Genomic DNA, 20,058 nt, shown 5'->3' with positions numbered 1-20,058 from the left:
GATGGCCGCCGTGTGACGACGTCGCAGCAGCGCGGACGAGTCATCTAGCCTTTATATATGTCTATGGTCCGCGGGTCGAGGCGCGGCCGTCACGTGATCACGTGACCCCGCTGCACCAATAGGATGCGCGTTACTAGTAAACACAAGGGCAATATGGCGGCGACCGTGAAGCATGGATGTGCCATGAAGTCTGAGACGGAATCCGAGCGCAGTGAGCGCGAAGAAAACACAACAGAAATGAAACAAAATAAACCCCAAAAGTGCTATATGCACGTATCCTATATAACAGAGGAGCAAATCCAGGATTTTACACGTACGCGTTGGAATACTTTCCAGAGAGCCCAAGAGAGGTGGCTCGAGCTGAGCGGGGAGTACCGAGACGTTGCAGAATCCTACCGACACTGTCAACACCTGCAGTTTGAAGATGTCCCGGAGGATGCTGGCTGTCATCCCACCTGCTACGCGAGGTTCACCAATAAAACAACGATGGACGCGTTGGAGAGACGGCTGGCTCGGGAGAGTGAATTGCTGATTCAAACTGAGGTGATCCCTGTTCCCTGCAGCAGTAACAGCCCGACTCAGACCGAGATTCAAACTGAGGTGATCCCTGCTCCCTGCAGCAGTAACAGCCCGACTCAGACCGAGATTCAAACTGAGTGGATCCCTGCTCCCTGCAGCAGTAACAGCCCAACTCAGACCCAGAATAAAACTGAGGTGATCCCTGCTCCCTGCAGCAGTAACAGCCCAACTCAGACCGAGATTCAAACTGAGTGCATCCCTGTTCCCTGCAGTAGTAACAGCCCAACTCAGACCGAGATTCAAACTGAGTGCATCCCTGTTCCCTGCAGCAGTAACAGCCCAACTCAGACCGAGATTCAAACTGAGTGGATCCCTGTTCCCTGCAGCAGTAACAGCCCAACTCAGACCGAGATTCAAACTGAGTGCATCCCTGCACAAAATAAACCCCAAAAGTGCTATATGCACGTATGCCATAAAAAAGAGGAGAAAATCCACGATTTTACACTTAAGCGTTGGAATACTTTCAAGGGAGCCCAAAGCAGGTGGCTCGAGCTGAGCGGGGAGTACCGGGATGTTGCAGAATCCTACCGACACTGTCAACACCTGCAGTTTGAAGATGTCCCGGAGGATGCTGGCTGGCATCGCTACTGCTACGTGTGGTTCACCAATAAAACAATTATGCACAAGTTGGAGAGACGGATGGCTCGGGAGAGTGAATTGCTGATTCAAACTGAGGTGATCCCTGTTCCCTGCAGCAGTAACAGCCCAACTCAGACCCAGATTCAAACTGAGTGCATCCCTGTTTCCTGCAGCAGTAACAGCCCAACTCAGACCGAGATTCAAACTGAGTGCATCCCTGTTCCCTGCAGCAGTAACAGCCCAACTCAGACCGAGATTCAAACTGAGTGCATCCCTGCACAAAATAAACCCCAAAAGTGCTATATGCACGTATACCATAAAAAAGAGGAGAAAATCCACGATTTTACACTTAAGCGTTGGAATACTTTCAAGGTAGCCCAAAGCAGGTGGCTCGAGCTGAGCGGGGAGTTCCGGGACGTTGCAGAATCCTACCGACACTGTCAACACCTGCAGTTTGAAGATGTCCCGGAGGATGCTGGCTGGCATCCCACCTGCTACCTGAGGTTCACCAATAAAACAACGATGGAGAGACAGGCTCGGGACGTGCTGATTCAAACTGAGGTGATCCCTGCTCCCTGCAGCAGTAACAGCCCAACTCAGACCGAGATTCAAACTGAGGCCATCCCTGTTCCCTGCAGCAGCAATAACAGAAACTATTACAGAAAATGCCGTACTCGGACCCAGATTCAAACTGAGTGGATCCCTGCACAAAATAAACCCCAAAAGTGCTATATGCACGTATACCATAAAAAAGAGGAGAAAATCCACGATTTTACACTTAAGCGTTGGAATACTTTCAAGGGAGCCCAAAGCAGGTGGCTCGAGCTGAGCGGGGAGTACCGAGACGTTGCAGAATCCTACCGACACTGTCAACACCTGCAGTTTGAAGATGTCCCGGAGGATGCTGGTTGGCATACCACCTGCTACGTGAGTTTCACCAATAAAACAACGATGAAAGCGTTGGAGAGACGGATGGCTCGGGAGAGTGAATTGCTGATTCAAACTGAGGTGATCCCTGCTCCCTGCAGCAGTAACAGCCCAACTCAGACCGAGATTCAAACTGAGTGCATCCCTGTTCCCTGCAGCAGCAATAACAGAAACTATTACAGAAAATGCCGTACTCAGACCCAGATTCAAACTGAGTGGATCCCTGCACAAAATAAACCCCAAAAGTGCTATATGCACATATACCATAAAAAAGAGGAGAAAATCCACGATTTTACACTTAAGCGTTGGAATACTTTCAAGGTAGCCCAAAGCAGGTGGCTCGAGCTGAGCGGGGAGTACCGAGATGTTGCAGAATCCTACCGACACTGTCAACACCTGCAGTTTGAAGATGTCCCGGAGGATGCTGGCTGGCATCCCACCTGCTACCTGAGGTTCATCGATAAAACAATGATGAAAGCGTTGGAGAGACGGATGGCTCAGGACGTGCTGATTCAAACTGAGGTGATCCCTGCTCTCTGCAGCAGTAACAGCCCAACTCAGACCGAGATTCAAACTGAGTGCATCCCTGTTCCCTGCAGCAGCAATAAAAGAAACTATTACAGAAAATGCCGTACTCAGACCCAGATTCAAACTGAGGTGATCCCTGCACAAAATAAACCCCAAAAGTGCTATATGCACGTATGCCATACAAAAGAGGAGAAAATCCACGATTTTACACTCAAGCGTTGGAATTCTTTCAAGACAGCCCAAGAGAGGTGGCTCGGGCTGAGCGGGGAGTACCGAGACGTTGCAGAATCCTACCGACACTGTCAACACCTGCAGTTTGAAGATGTCCCGGAGGATGCTGGCTGGCATCCCACCTGCTACCTGAGGTTCAACAATAAAACAATGATGAAAGCGTTGGAGAGACGGATGGCTCAGGACGTGCTGATTAAAACGGAGTGGATCCCTGCTCCCTGCAGCAGCCGCAGTAACAGCCCGACTCAGACCGAGATTCAAACTGAGTGGATCCCTGCTCCCTGCAGCAGTAACAGCCCAACTCAGACCCAGATTCAAACTGAGTGGATCCCTGCACAAAATAAACCCCAAAAGTGCTATATGCACGTATACCATAAAAAAGAGGAGAAAATCCACGATTTTACACTTAAGCGTTGGAATACTTTCAAGAGAGCCCAAAGCAGGTGGCTCGAGCTGAGCGGGGAGTTCCGAGACGTTGCAGAATCCTACCGACACTGTCAACACCTGCAGTTTGAAGATGTCCCGGAGGATGCTGGCTGGCATCCCACCTGCTACCATAGGTTCACCAATAAAACAATGATGAAAGCGTCGGAGAGACGGATGGCTCGGGACGTGCTGATTAGAACGGAGTGGATCCCTGCTCTCTGCAGCAGCCGCAGTAACAGCCCGACTCAGACCGAGATTCAAACTGAGTGGATCCCTGCTCCCTGCAGCAGTAACAGCCCAACTCAGACCCAGATTCAAACTGAGTGGATCCCTGCACAAAATAAACCCCAAAAGTGCTATATGCACGTATACCATAAAAAAGAGGAGAAAATCCACGATTTTACACTTAAGCGTTGGAATACTTTCAAGAGAGCCCAAAGCAGGTGGCTCGAGCTGAGCGGGGAGTTCCGAGACGTTGCAGAATCCTACCGACACTGTCAACACCTGCAGTTTGAAGATGTCCCGGAGGATGCCGGCTGGCATCCCACCTGCTACGCGAGGTTCACCAATAAAACAATGATGGACGCGTTGGAGAGACGGATGGCTCAGGACGTGCTGATTAAAACGGAGTGGATCCCTGCTCCCTGCAGCAGTAACAACCCAACTCAGACCCAGATTCAAACTGAGTGGATCCCTGCTCCCTGCAGCAGCAATAACAGAAACTATTACAGAAACAGCCTGACTCAGACCCAGATTAAAACGGAGTGGATCCCTGTTCCCTGCAGCAGTAACAGTAACAGTAACAGTCCGACTCCGACCAAGAGACTCCGGCCGGAGTCGCCTCTCCCAGACTCAGGCTCCGTCCTCCCCGCCCTCTGCATCATATGCAAAAAAGATTACATCAATGTCCCCAGGGGAGGCAAACGAGTGAGGGACTGCCTGACACCGGCCGAAACAGTAACAGCAGGTTTGTAAAAGCATCACACACGCACACACACACACACACACACACACACACACACACACACACACACACACACACACACTAGGGATGGGCGGTATGGACTAAAAAATGTATCACGATAATTTCTGGCATTTATCCCGATAACGATAAAAATGATGATAAAAAAATACCAATTCAACTCCACCTTTGTAACTATAAATCTATCACCACATTCAGTCTTTGGAGCCCCCAAATCACTGCTCTAAAAGAATACTAAATGCTACTAAAGGTCATCAATGGGAATCTTTCTTTCTTTCTTTCTTTCTTTCTTTCTTTCTTTCTTTCTTTCTTTCTTTCTTTCTTTCTTTCTTTCTTTCTTTCTTTCTTTCTTTCTTTCTTTCTTTCTTTCTTTCTTTCTTTCTTTCTTTCTTTCTTTCTTTCTTTCTTTCTTTCTTTCTTTCTTTCTTTCTTTCTTTCTTTCTTTCTTTCTTTCTTTCTTTCTTTCTTTCTTTCTTTCAGGCTCATTTCCTTCCTTCCTTCCTTCCTTCCTTCCTTCCTTCCTTCCTTCCTTCCTTCCTTCCTTCACGTACGTTGTGCGTGGATTTAACACAGAACCATAAATCAGCTTTACACAAAAACGTCATCAACGGGAATTTATCATTTTTACCGCGAGATGACAAATTCTTACCGTGGGGAATTTTTTTGACGGTATATCGTGAACGGTAAAATATCGCCCATTCCTAACACACACGCACACGCACACGCACACACGCGCACGCGCACGGCAATGCAAGTTTATTTATATAGCACAATTCAACACTATAGCACAATTCAACACAAGGTAATTAAGTGCTTTACATCAACATTAGAAGCGGCAAAACATAATTAGACAGTAAATAACAAATAAGATTGAATACAATTATGAATAAGATGATAAGAAAAGAAGTAAAATAATAAAAAGCACATGCTGTTAAAAATAAGGGCAGTAGAGTACAGCATGACGTCATCTCTGTGTGCGCATCCCTGACAGGTACAGCTAGACTTTGCTAACGTATACTCTGGCTCAAAACGGTAAGGACGTCCATCATATTCAAAGTCGTCGTCCACAACCTCAGAATTTGACAAATATTCAGACATGTTTCAAATAACTAACAGTAAACTAACAGTAGCGAACTCCAGCTGTACACGGAGCTGTGTCTGCGATGCGCGCACAGAGATGACGTCATGCAGGTCAGAGGTCTTGTTTACAAACTGATTTCCTTGTTACACACACAGCCCAGGATGTAGACAGATGGATGGAAGATGCCCAGAAGCAGATCTTGTGATTCATAAAAGTAATGAATGAGTTTCGCGGCAATAATGTGTTATTTAGACGCTGCATCGTCTGTGTCCCGCTGTGCCCCCATTTGCTACCATTATATGGATAAGCGGCTCGCACAAAACTCCTAATATCTTCCGAAGGACTCCAAATGACACCAATGTTTTCAGGCCTGATTTGAAGGAGCTGACAGTTGGAGCAGACCTCAGGTCAGGAAGTTTCTTCCACCTGTGAGGAGCAGAATAACTGAACGCTGCCTCACCTTGCTTGGTTCTGGTTCTTGGGAACCACAACAGACCAGATCCAGATGAACCTCAGGGGTCTGGGAGCTTCATAGGAACTAACAGATCCAGCATGTATTTTGGTCCAAGACCATTCAGGTCTTTGTAAACCAGCAGTAAGATTTTAAACTCTATCCTTTGACTCACTGGACGCCAATGTAGTGATTTCATCACCGGTGTAATGTGGTCCAGTTTCCTGGTGTCTGTAAGGACTCTGGCGGCTCGTTCTGGATCAGCTGCAGCTGCCTGATAGATTTCTTGTTAAGGCCTGAAAAGATGCCATTGCAATAATCCAACCTACTGAAAATGAATGCATGAATAACTTTTTCCATGTCTTGTTTAGACACACAATGTTGACATGACGATAAGAATGATTTCTAATTTTATATAAAAGACGTAAATCGGGCCCTCACTGAGTTGTTATTTCCTTATTTTAGGTTGGCTTCAGAAAGCTGCTAAACTGAAAGAAGACCACAGTATTTTAATGCACATTAAGGACAAAGACTGTGTGGCTATTGGGGTCCAATACCACAAGTACTGTTATGAACAGTACACCCATTTTTTGAGGGTTCCTCCAAGACCAGACACAAATCAGTAAGTTTTATTTTACTTATACTATTCTCTTAACCTAACATTACTTTATTAAACATACAGTCCTTGTTTTAAAATAAATAAAAAAAATCGATGTACATAGTCACTACACTCCTTCCTTTTCAGTAACTTTGTGTTGTATTTTCCCTCTGATTGCTGTGTTTTCAGAAACGAACCAACATATGACATGACTTATCAGGTGTTTTGTGAGACCGTCATCCGTCAGAGACTACTTGTGAACCAAGAGGTGTTACGAATGACCCAGCTCAGAGGTACCTTCATTCAAATGGTGAAGTCACATGAGGGTCTCGATGCTTCAAACTATAGGTAACTGACATTACATTTATAGATAGATAGATAGATAGATAGATAGATAGATAGATAGATAGATAGATAGATAGATAGATAGATAGATAGATAGATAGATAGATAGATAGATAGATAGATAGATAGATAGATAGATAGATAGAACTTTATTCATCTATCTAGTAAAAAAAGAAAACATGGAGCTTCAATTTATATTCAGACAAAACTACAAACTACCAAACTACAGACGAAACAAAGCTACAACTGTTAGATTATATCTAGCAGTTGTAGCTTTGTTTTGTCTGTAGTTTGGTGGGGATGGTGGATTTAATCATATGGGGACAGATAATTTGTGCTGATTACAAATAATATAATATATTACAAATAATAGCACTGACCAAAACACCTGGAGAAATACTGCAGGAATGACATAGCAGCAGTTAAATGCAGCCTTCTGTAAGCTTTAAATATCCACTGGGCTTACATCAAATACATCAAAACACAATATGTCCTTCACAGGATAAGTAAAATGGATCACTGCAAAAACTCAAAATCTTAACAAGAATATTTGTCTTATTTCTAGTTAAAATGTCTAATTTTAGTAAAAGAATCTCATTACACTTAAGAAAGACTCATCTCTGGAAAAAACAACAATTTTCACCTGTTTCAGGTAGATTTTCACTTAAATAAGTGGAAACATTTTTATTGCTTGTAATGAGAAGGTAAATCTTGTCCCATTGGCAGATTTTTCCTACTTATTTCAAGTGAAAATTTACTTGAAACAAGTGAAAATTGTCAAATAAGTTATTTTTCTGGTGTTATTTTTCTGGTGATGACTCTAGATGTTGAAATAGCAGTAATACCACATTCATTGATGAAATTACATAAGGGATGGAAAGGGATTTTAATAAATGTATTAAAATGAACATATCAGTCTATTGAATTTCATTTTATTTTATTATTAAGAAAGTTCTTCTCCTCTCTGTTGAGTCGCTCTCTCTGCATCTGCTATTTATTTCAGCTCAATTTCAATTTTCACTTGTTTCAAGTAGATTTTCACTTAAAATAAGTAGAAAAATCTGCCAGTGGAACAAGATTTTTTTTGCTTGTAATGAGAAGATAAATCTTGTCCCACTGGCAGATTTTTCTACTTATTTCAAGTGAAAATTTACATGAAACAGGTGAAAATTGTGTCAAATAACAAGTTATTTTTCTGGTAATGACTCTTGTTTTAAGTGTAATGAGATTTCTTGACTCAAAATGAAACATTTTAACTAGAAATAAGACAAATATTCCTGGTAAGATTTTGAGTTTTTGCAGTGCAGGACAGCTCATGTTAGTGACACAGAGCTCCATCTCCTGGCCACTAAATTATTATTTAAAAAGCTACAAAGATTAAATGATATATTTATTGAAAATTGATGCATTAAAAGGTGTGGGTAACCATGATTCAGCCATATTATTTTTAGATTTTATAAGAACCTAAATAATAGTCCTCTATTCACATAATGATAATATTATACATAATAATACAGCCTATAATATATAAATCTTAATGTAAGCATGCTTTTGGTGATTCTATTGTTATTCTAAATTGTCACTGTATTGTGTGTTGCAGGCAGGATAGGTTGAAGAGGAGGTTGACGTGGGATTTCCCTCAGCTGGTATTTCATGCCGCCACCAGGCGCAACGTCTATGAGCTGGTACATGCGGAGACTCTCTCGACAGACCATATTATGGACACCCTACCGCAGGGGTCGGCAAGTAAGTTTGGCCTCGGGCCAAATTTTTTCGGAGCAAGTGAATGGCGGGCCAGAACATCACATCAATCAGGCGAAACATGTTTTTTTTCTACTAAACAAAACTTTTTTCCCCTTATCTATAGGCTACTAGTATTATTATACTATTATATCTTGTACAAAAAGGTAATTTAAGAAAGTCATTAGTTTAAATAAAGTAACTTGAATTTGCTACAGACTGTTATTAGTGTGCTATTACTGCTTTAGCGCTACTCTGTGGCTGCGTTATGAAACCATAAGTAACTTGGTGATAATCAGAGTCGGCAGCAGAACAGATCTAATTGGATCTAATTGGGGGGCACATAATAACCAGCGGGGGGGCACAAACTGCCGTTCAAGAACGCAATATGATGTAAATGCTTAATATGAGTTTACCATCAACGATCACAGCAAACCAGTTTCAATTACACAACATACTGCAAAATCTCTTTTTAATACACACACACAAGTGTATTGTGCACCCAAACTGCAAAAAAACAAAAAACAACGACGTACAGGCCACGTCTCTCCCTCCCTCCCTCGCCCTCTCTATCTCTCTCTCATACAACGCATACACATAAAAATGTGAACGGTGAATCTCCAAATTTAATTTGACGAAATTAGACAGACCCAAACATTCCACATTTGCGTAATAATAAACGCCAAGGCTGGCGCCATGAAGTCAATTAAATGCATGTCTCACCTTTAGAAGAGTTGCACATTTTAATTTTCCTATTTCACCATAGATCACACTTTGGGAAGCCTTCTTTATATTTTAGCGTTATTTCCGCGTAGATAAGAGTGAGTTTGATGCTCCTTAACAAGTTTGGTCCGCGCGGATCAACATCAACCCAGCGAGCCCTTGCTCCCGGTGGCTGATTTATGGTTCCGCGTCACACTAACGCAGAAGCGACGGCGTCGGGTACGCGGCGACGCACACCGCACCGCGACCCTACGCCGTCATTTTAACGCGGAACCATAATTCAGGCGAAGCTGCAGTCTGTCTGCGCTGATACTATTAATAGATCCATGATACTGACACACAGGTGTTGTGCCGTATTCAGCACCCCTGCCGTGAAAAGCACCCCCTCGTCGCGGGAACGCGCATGTGGAGAGGACGCTATAAACTACTACCAAACGGACATATATTAACCACAGATCTCTTATTCACGAGTAAATGTCAAAAAGGACTAAATGCTCATGTTTAATTTACTACAAATGACAACGTACACACAATGACAAAAATTATTTTCATTCCGTGCCACGGTCTGTTTAGCGCCCAGTTTTGTGTTAATGATTCATGTTTAAATGCGCTCATGGATTCCACAATTGTCATACTTTCCCACAATCACAGTCACAGATAACAAAAACCAGGTAAATGGTTATTGATGTCATGAGGGGGTGCTTTTCACGGCGCCGGGGTGCTGAATATGGCACAACAACGGCACAACTGTTGTGTGCACAGAGACATTATAGCAAACAGTTATGATGAGATGAGTCTATATAATAATAAAATATAAATATATAATAAATATAATAATAACAAATGTTGTTTTATTACATAAAGAATTGGTTTGAATGTTTTTTCTGCACAGTCTCATTGAATTATTCTAGGTGCAATTACATTTCATGTGGTAGAGTCATGATTGTAAGAAGAAAGTTTTGAAATTGTAACTTTACAAAACTGTGATAAGACACTCTTATGGTTCTGCATTTCATTGATCTGAATATAAAGTACAAAAAAATAACATCTGCTTTGACTATGTATAATGGCTGATAGCGACCCCAATTGAGCGATCAACTGGCAGGCTAAGCATGGGAGATACTAAAACTGTACGACGCGCACATTAATGTAATAATCCACTGTCCAAACAATAAGCTCAAGTTTAAAAGGTTTACTATTTCAGTGCATCAATTATCACAATACTAGCCAATACTTGTAATAAATATGTGCAAAATAGCTTAAACAATGAGCAACAATGAGTGTGAGTTGTTGTCAAAATATAAAATGCGTAGTGCGGTCTCCCAGCTCACCCCACCTCCATAGTCCAGCCAGCCTCGAGGCACGAGCAGAAGAGAAGCCTTATTTGTAGACGCCCAAAGACCACCCACAGAGACACTCCTACTTCAAGGAGCCAATGGGGTGCCTTCATTTATTAAACCCTTCACCCAATGCAGTGCTCAATACTAATGCATTTGGCTCCTACATTCCGGCCCCTAATTAAGCCTGGGCATTAATTACACATACATAACTATGTAAGAGCTCGATTAACCTTAGCAAAGTTACAATCATTCAAAAAATCAATACATATTAATAATAATCAATGGGCTCTTCATTCTTCATTCTTCTCCATCTGCGAAAAATAAAAATAAAGAGAGAGAGTGTTTAAAGAGCTTGAGAGCTCCAAGTGAAAGGGATCATAGAGCATGAGCTCTCCAAGCGAGACTTCAAGGCCCCTCTGCTTCCTGAAGAAGGCACCCTTTAGTAATAGGCCTATCGAAGCAGCTGGTCTTTGTTTGAATACGAATCCGTCGTACCAGCCCCTTCTTATCTGGGACTGCCTGCACAACTCTTCCTGTCAACCACGTGTTACATGGAGCAGTTTCATCCACCACGATGACAAAATCACCAGGAACAAAGTTACGTTTGATGTTCTGCCACTTCTGGCGCTCCTGAAGCTGTGGGAGGTACTCCCTCACCCATCGCTTCCAAAACAAGTCAGACATGTATTGGATCTGTCTCCAACGACGACGAACATAGATGTCTTTCTTGTCAAACACCCCTGGTGGTAAGGAAGGCTTATACTTGAGAAGCAGAAGATGGTTCGGCGTCAGTGCTTCTAAGTCACCAGGATCAGTAGAGGCTTTAGTTATTGGACGACTGTTCACAATAGCCTCAGCCTCACAAAGCACTGTATGAAGACCATCGTCGTCAAGATTCTGGGTCCGCAAGATGGAATTCAGCATCTTCCGTACGGACCTAATCAAGCGCTCCCAGACCCCACCATGATGGGACCCATAGGGAGGGTTGAAAACCCACTTGACTCCCTTCTGCAGGAGTGTGTCAATGATCTGAGTCTGGTTCCACTTTCCAATGGCCTCTCTTAACTCACGTTCAGCCCCGACAAAATTTGTGCCGTTGTCCGAACGCAACTCCAACACCTGGCCACGCCTTGCCACAAAGCACCTAAGAGCGTTGATAAAGGAGTCCATGTCAAGAGATGCTGCTACCTCAAGATGCACAGCTCTTACCACCAGGCAAGTGAAGATGACCCCGTACCTTTTGACTGCGGATCTTCCTCGCCTGACCTCAAAAGGCCCAAAGCAATCGACTCCAGCTCGAGTGAACGGAGGCTCGTCAGGTGAAACCCTTTCAAGAGGAAGATCTGCCATCCATTGATGCCCTGGTACTGCATGCAGTCTACGACAGATGACACACTTAGAAAGAGTCTTCCTAATAGCAACGCTGGCGCCTGGGATCCAATATCTCTGACGAAGTACCGACAGCATGTGGTTACGTCCACCATGCCCTGTCACCTGATGAATATGACGCAGAAGGAGGTCAGAAACGTGAAAGTCCCTGGCCAAAATAGCTGGATGTTTTGCCTCCTCTGGCATGGCTGCTCTCCTAAGCCTGCCCCCAACCCTTAGAATACCACCCTCAAGAATAGGACTGAGCCGGTACAAATGACTGGTTTTCTTCACGCCTTCTCCTTTCCGCAAGCCAGCCATTTCTTCAGGAAACCTCTTCTCTTGACAAAAGCCAATGATGGCAGTTTCTGCGTTGTCAAGCTCTTCAACCGAAAGGAGACCCTTCGCAGCTTGAGCTCTGACAGTCTGCATCTCCTCTTGCAGCTTCTCGTCCTCCAGTCCAGACAAGACAATAAGTCTCCGCTTCTGAGCAAGCTCCAACAACAGCCTCTTAATCCTGAGCAACCAACCAACCATCTTTCTCAGGCGGAACCAAGACGAGAAGTGACTAATGAACTGCATGACCACATCTGCCTGCTTATTGGCCTGAATCACGTTCACAGACACCGTTTTAACTTCAGGATCTTTTGGAGACACCCTCCCAGAAAGATCTGGCTGCACTGGCCACTCTGTTTCAGGCTCAACAAGGAACTTGGGTCCTGACACCCAAACATCACATTTCAAGAAGGATTCCACTCTGGTACCCCTGGAAGCCAGGTCTGCTGGATTACTTGATGTGTCAACATATCTCCACTGAGAAGGACTGGATAGCGTACGTATCTCAGACACGATTTGACACAAATGTCTTGAACCTTGATGTTTCATTCCGGATGTATCTCAGTACAGAGGTACTATCCGTCCAGAACACTGACTCCAGCAGTGGCATTTGAAACTCCCTTCTCCAGAGCTTATCCATCCTGCTTGCTACCACTGCAGTGGTAAACTCCATGCGAGGGATCGTGATGGACTTCAATGGAGCAATGCGCGCTTTGCCCATCACAAAAGCACAGTGAGTATGTTCGTGAACGTTCTTCTGCACCAAGTAAGTGACCGTGCCGTACTCATCCTCACTGGCATCTGCAAAGTGATGCAATTGGGCGGAAGTGACTTCTCCAAACCCAGGAGGTTTCAAGCACCTGCAGACCCTAAACTGGTCAACGAGATGAAGCTCCTCCAGCCAGACCGTCCACTCCTGCACAGTACCCAGCTGGAATCTGCAGAGACTTTGAAGAAGCTTCTTGGCACTCAGCACCACAGGTGCAAGGAACCCCAAGGGAACATATGGAGCTAACGGTGGATAAGATTCCTCTCCTTGTCCGAGTTTTTTCCTTGAGTGCGATCTTGAACTTGAAGGCATCTGACTGGACACACCACTGAACACCCAGAGCCCTTTTCACAGGCAAAGCCTGAAATAAATAGAAATAAAATTGAATTGAATTGAATTGATTTGAAAGCCTTGTTGTCCAAGTCAAGATCCTTGACATCCACCACTCGTTCCTCTTGAGGTATGGCAGAGAGCACAGCATGTCTGTTTCTAAACCACTTAGTTAGCTGGAAGCCTCCCTTAGCACACAGAGCATGAAGCTGTTGATATAGTGATACTGCTTCCTCTTCAGTACCAACTGATGCCGGACAATCATCTACATAAAAATGCAGAACTACATCCACAACATGTGGTATGAACCAGGCACGGTTATCCCCTGCACATTTCCTTAAAGCGAAGTTTGCAACGCTTGGGGAAGATGTTGCTCCAAACAAATGTGCCAGCATCCTATGCTCCACCAAATCCGGACTGTGGTCACCATTGGACCACCATAGAAACCTCAGGAGGTCAGCGTCTGATTTTGGTACTCTGACCTGATGAAACATGGCAGTGATATCAGCCATAAGGACAACAGGTTCCTTTCTGAACCTGCTCATGACCCCAACCAGTGAGCTCATCAGATCTGGGCCTTGCAAGAGATGGGCATTCAAGGATGTGCCTTGGAAAGTAGCCGCACAATCAAACACGACCCTCAACTTTTTCTTTTGTGGGTGGTACACACCATAGTGCGGTATGTACCACACCTTGCCATCAGACCGACCCAGATCCTCAGTGGGCACCTGCTCAGCATAACCACTGGAGATGAGCTTCTCTTTCAAAAGTGTTACTGTCAAAATAGAAAAATGCGTAGTGCGGTCAACAAAGTATGCTCTCTCCCAGCTCACCCCACCTCTATAGTCCAGCCAGCCTCGAGGCACGAGCGGAAGAGAAGCCTTATTTGTAGACGCCCAAAGGCCACCCGCAGAGACACTCCTACTTCAAGGAGCCAATGGGGTGCCTTCATTTATGAAACCCATCACCCAATCCAGTGCTCAATACTAATGCATTCGGCTCCTACACTATGTGAAAATATAACTTGAAAGCCGAAACATTCACATATCATCATCATTATCATCAGTTTATTGGTTTCCCTTGAAGGGCAATTTGGTTGCATAAGTTTAACGACATAGAACAAACACATTAATAAATTTACAAAAGTACAAAAGTGAGCAGCAAGATGGGGATAAAGTGCACAACAGTAAGTAAACAATGCAAGGCTCCGATAAAAAGCAGCAGCAATAACCAGCAAAAAGCCACAATAACAATAACATTACATAGATAAATACAAGACAATGTAATTGGAATCGGAAGCCCCCTTCTCTCTGTGGCATTTAGATCTCTAATGGCACAAATGATTATTATGGTTATTCATTATTGTTATTATTATTATTATTTACATAAATTACATATAAATAAAGTTCCATATAAATAAAATTGGTGACGAGATCAGATGAATCTGGAATAGCAAGTCAATCAATAACCATCTTATTATTAAAAACGAACGAAAGAATGGCGTTCTTATCTATAGAGAAATACATAGGCTACATGTCATGGTATCGAATCCAGAGTTTGGAGATACTTTAGATAAGGTTCGCCTTGTTGTCTAATAATCTCAAAGTTCTTTGTTGACGTGGCAGTGTATTTAGCACGGTTTAGATCATTTCTAATCATTTTTGACGACTTTTGGGGTTTGTTTTCATCATCATGCTGTTAGCTGGAGGACACCATGTTGCCGCCATATTGCCGTTGTGTTTACTAGTAACGCGCATCCTATTGGTGCAGCGGGATCACGTGACAACCGCGCCTTTAATCACGGACGAAAATGTTACTACGCCAAGAAGAAACTAGTACCGTTTTTGCGGTACCTTGCAGCTTAGTTGGAAATTTATTAGAATTTATTAGAAAGCATTTAATGGGGTTTTCCACAACACCAGCTTTACCTCATTCATGTCTCTGAAATTCATTAAGATTTGCTGACTTTTTCTTTTTCTTAATCATCTTTACTTTTGAACAGAAACGTCTGAACTTGAGAAACCATGGAGGACTGTAGTCTGGGAACCTGAGTAAGAAAGATAAAGACTCCCTCCTCCCTCCTTTTGCATAATACTTTTTACTTTTAAAATGTACAATTTAAATTTTTTACAGTTTAAATAGGTGTAAGAGTGTGTAACAGCTGAAATGTATTAAGGAATAACAGCTGTTTTTTTTTTTTATCTTTATACAGGAAGAGGACGGAGCTGATGGAGAGCATCAAATCCTTCAAACCAACTGTCAGCTCTGTGTCTCAGGCTCGGGTTTTACTCATTGGACTAGTTGGAGCTGGAAAGTCCAGCTTTTTTAACTCCGTCAACTCTGTATTCAGAGGCCACGTCACCAACCAGGCCATATCTGGCTCTTCTACCTCCAGCCTGACAACACAGGTATGAGTTGTCAGGCCCAAATTTCAACATAAGAATATCATCCCATTATCACTGAATTTGTTTCTCCTCCTCCAATTTGTGCCCAACAGTTTTGCAGCTACTCTGTGAAGGCTGGACAAGGAGGAAATCCTCTGCCAGTCGTCTTGTGTGACACCATGGGACTGGAGGAGAGTAAAGGGGCGGGGCTTCACATAGATGACGTCAGTAATATCCTCAAAGGTCATCTGCCTGATTATTACCAGGTACTTGATTCCATTCTGGTGGGTTTTGGCTGGAACAAGGATGTGGCTGTGCTTAACTGAAACTGTTGCTGTCTTTTTCCTCAAACACGGACTCAGTTCAACCCGTCTGATCCTCTGCATTCGGAGGCTCACGGCTATCGCAAGTCTCCGGATCTCAAAGAGGAGATTCACTGTGTGGTTTACGTCATCGATGCCAGCAAGATCTCCATCATGACCCCACAGCTGGAGGAGAAGGTGGACGCCATCCGCAAGAAGATCAACTTGATGGGTCGGTAGAATTTGCTCCTGCCTCATATGTTATTATTATAATACACAAGGGGTGTAACGGTACATGTATTTGTATTGAACCGTTCGGTATAGCATGTTCGGTTCGGAACGGAGGCGTACCGAACGAGTTTCCACACAGACATATTAAGTAGAGGACCGCACGTTGTGGAGCAGAGCGCTGCTGCAGCTGCACATATATAGGCAGTTGCACACACACCGAGAAACAACAAGCAACAGTTGTAGCCGACCAAATCCGCTCCGACCCGGTGTGTCAGTATCAGCGCAGACAGACTGCGGCTTCGCCTGAATTATGGTTCCGCGTTAAATCGACGGCGTAGCCGACGGCGTAGGGTCGCGGTGCGGTGTGCGTCGCCGCGTACCTTACGCCGTCGGTTCTGCGTTGGTGTGATGCGGAACCATAAATCAGCCACCGGGAGCAAGGGCTCGCTGGGTTGATGTTGATCCGCGGACCAAACTTGTTAAGGAGCATCAAACTCACTCTTATCTACGCAGAAATAACGCTAAGATATAAAGAAGGCGTCCCAAAGTGTGATCTATGGTGAAATAGGAAAATTAAGATGTGTACGCTATATGTGTAGGCTGTTCCCACTGTTCCCTTCAGTTCTGCAGCGCAGCTTGAAACCCCGCCCACCCCCGCCCCGCTGCAGGCACTGACGCTTTCAGTGTGAATGCAGGGTAATGCCGCTAGTATTGGCAATAAAAGTAAATTATTTGTAAATGTTAATTAATCTGAGCAACAACTTTAAACTGTTCGGTGTTGCAACTGTTCAATTTTGCACATCAGGGAAATATTTTTTTTAAAGTCTGAGCCAATGTTATTTTGTGTGTGTGTGTGTAATAAACAACTAGCACGTTTATATTTTGCACTTTGGTTTCTTACTGTACCGAAAATGAACCGAACCGTGACCTCCAAACCGAGGTACGTACCGAACCGAGATTTTTGTGTACCATTACACCCCTATCATACACCATTTCCCATTTTTAAGAACGGTTGGGCCAGGCCCAGCTTAAGTGTGTTTGTTTATTTTATTGTTTGTCTACTGAATGCAGTTTGCTCGATCTTGATGAAATGTTCTTCCACAACAGAAAACAAAGCCCTCTCTCAGTTCCCAGTTGAATGACTAGAGCGCACATGTGAAGTTAGTTTCACACTGGTGCGTCTCTGTGTGGGAAACATCTGAAGAGCTTGTGGTGATGGTTTAGTGGGGAGAAGTTATTCCAGGGTCATACTTTCTTCTCTATTTCCCTCATTCTCTCCTACTTACCCCTGCACACACACACACACACACACACACACACACACACACACACACACACACACACACACACACACACACACACTCCTATCTTGGCCATAAAGCCTCTGAACACTTTCACCCCCAGTTTTGAAAAGCGCGCGTCCGCTGTCTCTCTTTGAGGTCTTGTGTGACGTGACGTTCGCCATTTTCCTTTTGGTCTACATAATGTGACGTTGTCCAACATTTTTCCTTTGGTCCATGTTACGTGACGTTGTCCTGACACACACACATACTGACGCACACACACACATACGTAGATGATCTGAAATTTGTGTTTAGTTGGTTATTGTTTATGTGTAGTTTAGGCATTGGGCAGTGTTTAAGCAATACTGGTGTAAATACATTCTGATTAATTTCAATGAGAGAAGTTGTTTGTGCTTATTTTACTTATATTTGTCACAGCTGCTGGTTGCAGAGGTCTGTGACTCCTTCCTTCACTGTTGTTCTGTAACGCCACCCCTGGCAACCGGCTGTTACGTATGGAATAACAGCTACTTTGAGACGGATTTTGCTGTTTAGTTATTATTTTCCTGATAAAGTTAGGCGTTTTGATTGATTCATATTGATAATTAATTTCGATAAGTCATCTTCTTTATTAATTATTAATAACCACCGTAAGACAATTATTAATAACTCTCTAATAACTGAACCAGCACCCCCTTTGTGGCACAACAGAAGGCTATTAAAATAATTTAATTAAAAATATTAAATATTCAATCCAAATGTTATTTTTGCTTCAAGGGATTCCTCAGCTGGCGTTGCTCTCTAAAGTAGACGAAGCCTGCCCTTTGGTGAAGGAGGATTTAAGAAACGTCTACAAAAGCGGCTACATCAAAGATCTGGTGAGGATGACTGGAGCTTCTCAAGTAAAATACGTGCAGTCCCAGCTCTGTTAACCCTTATTTAAATCTTATTGCATTGTGATCCAGATGCAGGAGGTCAGTTTTCACCTCGGCATGCCGATGTCCTGCGTTGTACCAGTGAAGAACTACAGCGAAGAGTTGGAGCTGGACATGAACTGCGATATCCTGCTGCTCAGCGCCATCACACAGATGCTACGATCTGTTGATGACTACTTTGAGGAGCTCAGTGATCGACTGACCTGTGTTCAAACTAAAGATTAGGGCATCCACGATAGTCCACTTCTCAGTATATTATCCCAAAATTACATCGTCTTTGGCCTCAAGATTATTTTACTTATTATAATTACTCTTTTGCTACTATTTTTATACTCTAAACTTATTAAAACTTATTAGCGGTTTAGCGTTTTGTTGACCATGTTCCACCCTGTTCACCTGAGCCAGCACCGTCACCTTGTTCTTCTCAAGCTCTGTTTCCAGACTAAAGCCAAACTCCCTGTTACATTGATCTCGAAAGAAACTTTCCACAAAATAAGGGATGTGTGGAATCAAGGGCTCACTCCAGCCCTCACACCACACACAGATCAGCTCCATAGCAGACTTCTATGATGAGTATTAGCTGGACGTGTTGATTGATACTGTAGTTAAGTTCTGTGACTCGTAACCTTGCCATACCTTGCTTCGACTGAATTGACGCCACTGCCAGACATCTGTCTTCAAATATAACATACAAAACCTTACATGACATTGGTAGTTCATACCCCAGTATAGTTTTCATTTCCATCCATACATCATTCCAGTACTTTCTTATTCTAAACACACTGTATTTCATTTTTGTCTTATTCATTTATTTATTAAAGATACATGGCTGTGCATTGATGGGATGTGTTTTTTTTTTTCTTCGCGGCGCAGGGTGGGGTGGGAGTTGGGGGGTGCGTTTGATGGACAGTTCGCCCAGGGCGCAAAAGCAGCCAGGACCGCCTCTGGTTCATTCAGATTTTCGTCCGGGGGTCTTCTTCTTCTTCTTCTTTAGGTTTAATGGCGGATCACAACCAACGTTCTTAGGTGCATACCGCCACCTTCTGTAGTGGAGTGTGTAACATCAGGACAATTAGAACATCAGGTTACAATCTAACTTTAAGGGGGGGGAATTAAACCCTATTATCTATCCCTGCATCTTTGAGAAAGACAAGAATTGCCCTATAACAGTCCCTCATCACCTCACTCATTCCTAATAACCCTACTAAACTCCATTCCCGTCCCAGCTCGTACATCCTGTCTCTTAAAACCTTCCTTTCTACCTCATACTTGCCACATTTAAGAAGCACATGCTCTACACTCTCTGTGGCATCACACTCATCACATTTATCAGACACGGACTTTGCCATTAAATATAGGCATGATTTTAGACTGGTATGACCTAATCTCAATCTAGAAATGATGACTTCCTCTCTCCTACACTTTCTTTTGAAAACCTTCACTTTAATTGACTTATGTATGTTATAAAAATGTCTCCCTTTTACACCGTTGTCCCACACTTTCTGCCATGAATCCCTCACTGCCTTTCTAATTAATGATTTTGCTTCACCTTTACCAAAAGAAATTTCCACAATTGCCTCACTACTCAAT

General features: G+C 43.6%; 1 protein-coding gene across 2 annotated transcripts in view; it reads left to right on the top strand.

Moving 5' to 3' along the window:
• Positions 1 to 781: 781 nt before the first annotated feature.
• Positions 782 to 20,058, top strand: part of LOC133458672 (uncharacterized) — a 62,352-nt gene continuing 43,075 nt past the window's right edge. The window contains exons 1-10 of one of the 2 annotated variants that reach the window (XM_061738829.1): positions 782 to 4,237; positions 6,250 to 6,406; positions 6,572 to 6,730; positions 8,328 to 8,473; positions 15,336 to 15,384; positions 15,546 to 15,741; positions 15,831 to 15,983; positions 16,080 to 16,251; positions 18,311 to 18,411; positions 18,499 to 19,304. In XM_061738829.1, coding sequence (XP_061594813.1) covers positions 979 to 4,237; positions 6,250 to 6,406; positions 6,572 to 6,730; positions 8,328 to 8,473; positions 15,336 to 15,384; positions 15,546 to 15,741; positions 15,831 to 15,983; positions 16,080 to 16,251; positions 18,311 to 18,411; positions 18,499 to 18,693 — 4,587 coding nt within the window. In that variant the 5' untranslated portion in view covers positions 782 to 978 and the 3' untranslated portion in view covers positions 18,694 to 19,304. Of the gene's footprint in view, positions 4,238 to 6,249; positions 6,407 to 6,571; positions 6,731 to 8,327; positions 8,474 to 15,335; positions 15,385 to 15,545; positions 15,742 to 15,830; positions 15,984 to 16,079; positions 16,252 to 18,310; positions 18,412 to 18,498; positions 19,305 to 20,058 lie in introns of those variants that run through there. The other variant, XM_061738830.1, reaches the window with a different exon arrangement.

Source organism: Cololabis saira, chromosome 13 (assembly GCF_033807715.1).
Source record: "Cololabis saira isolate AMF1-May2022 chromosome 13, fColSai1.1, whole genome shotgun sequence".
Lineage (NCBI taxonomy): Eukaryota > Metazoa > Chordata > Actinopteri > Beloniformes > Belonidae > Cololabis > Cololabis saira.
Note: the sequence above shows the minus strand (reverse complement) of the source record. Positions and strands in the feature narration are given on the sequence as shown.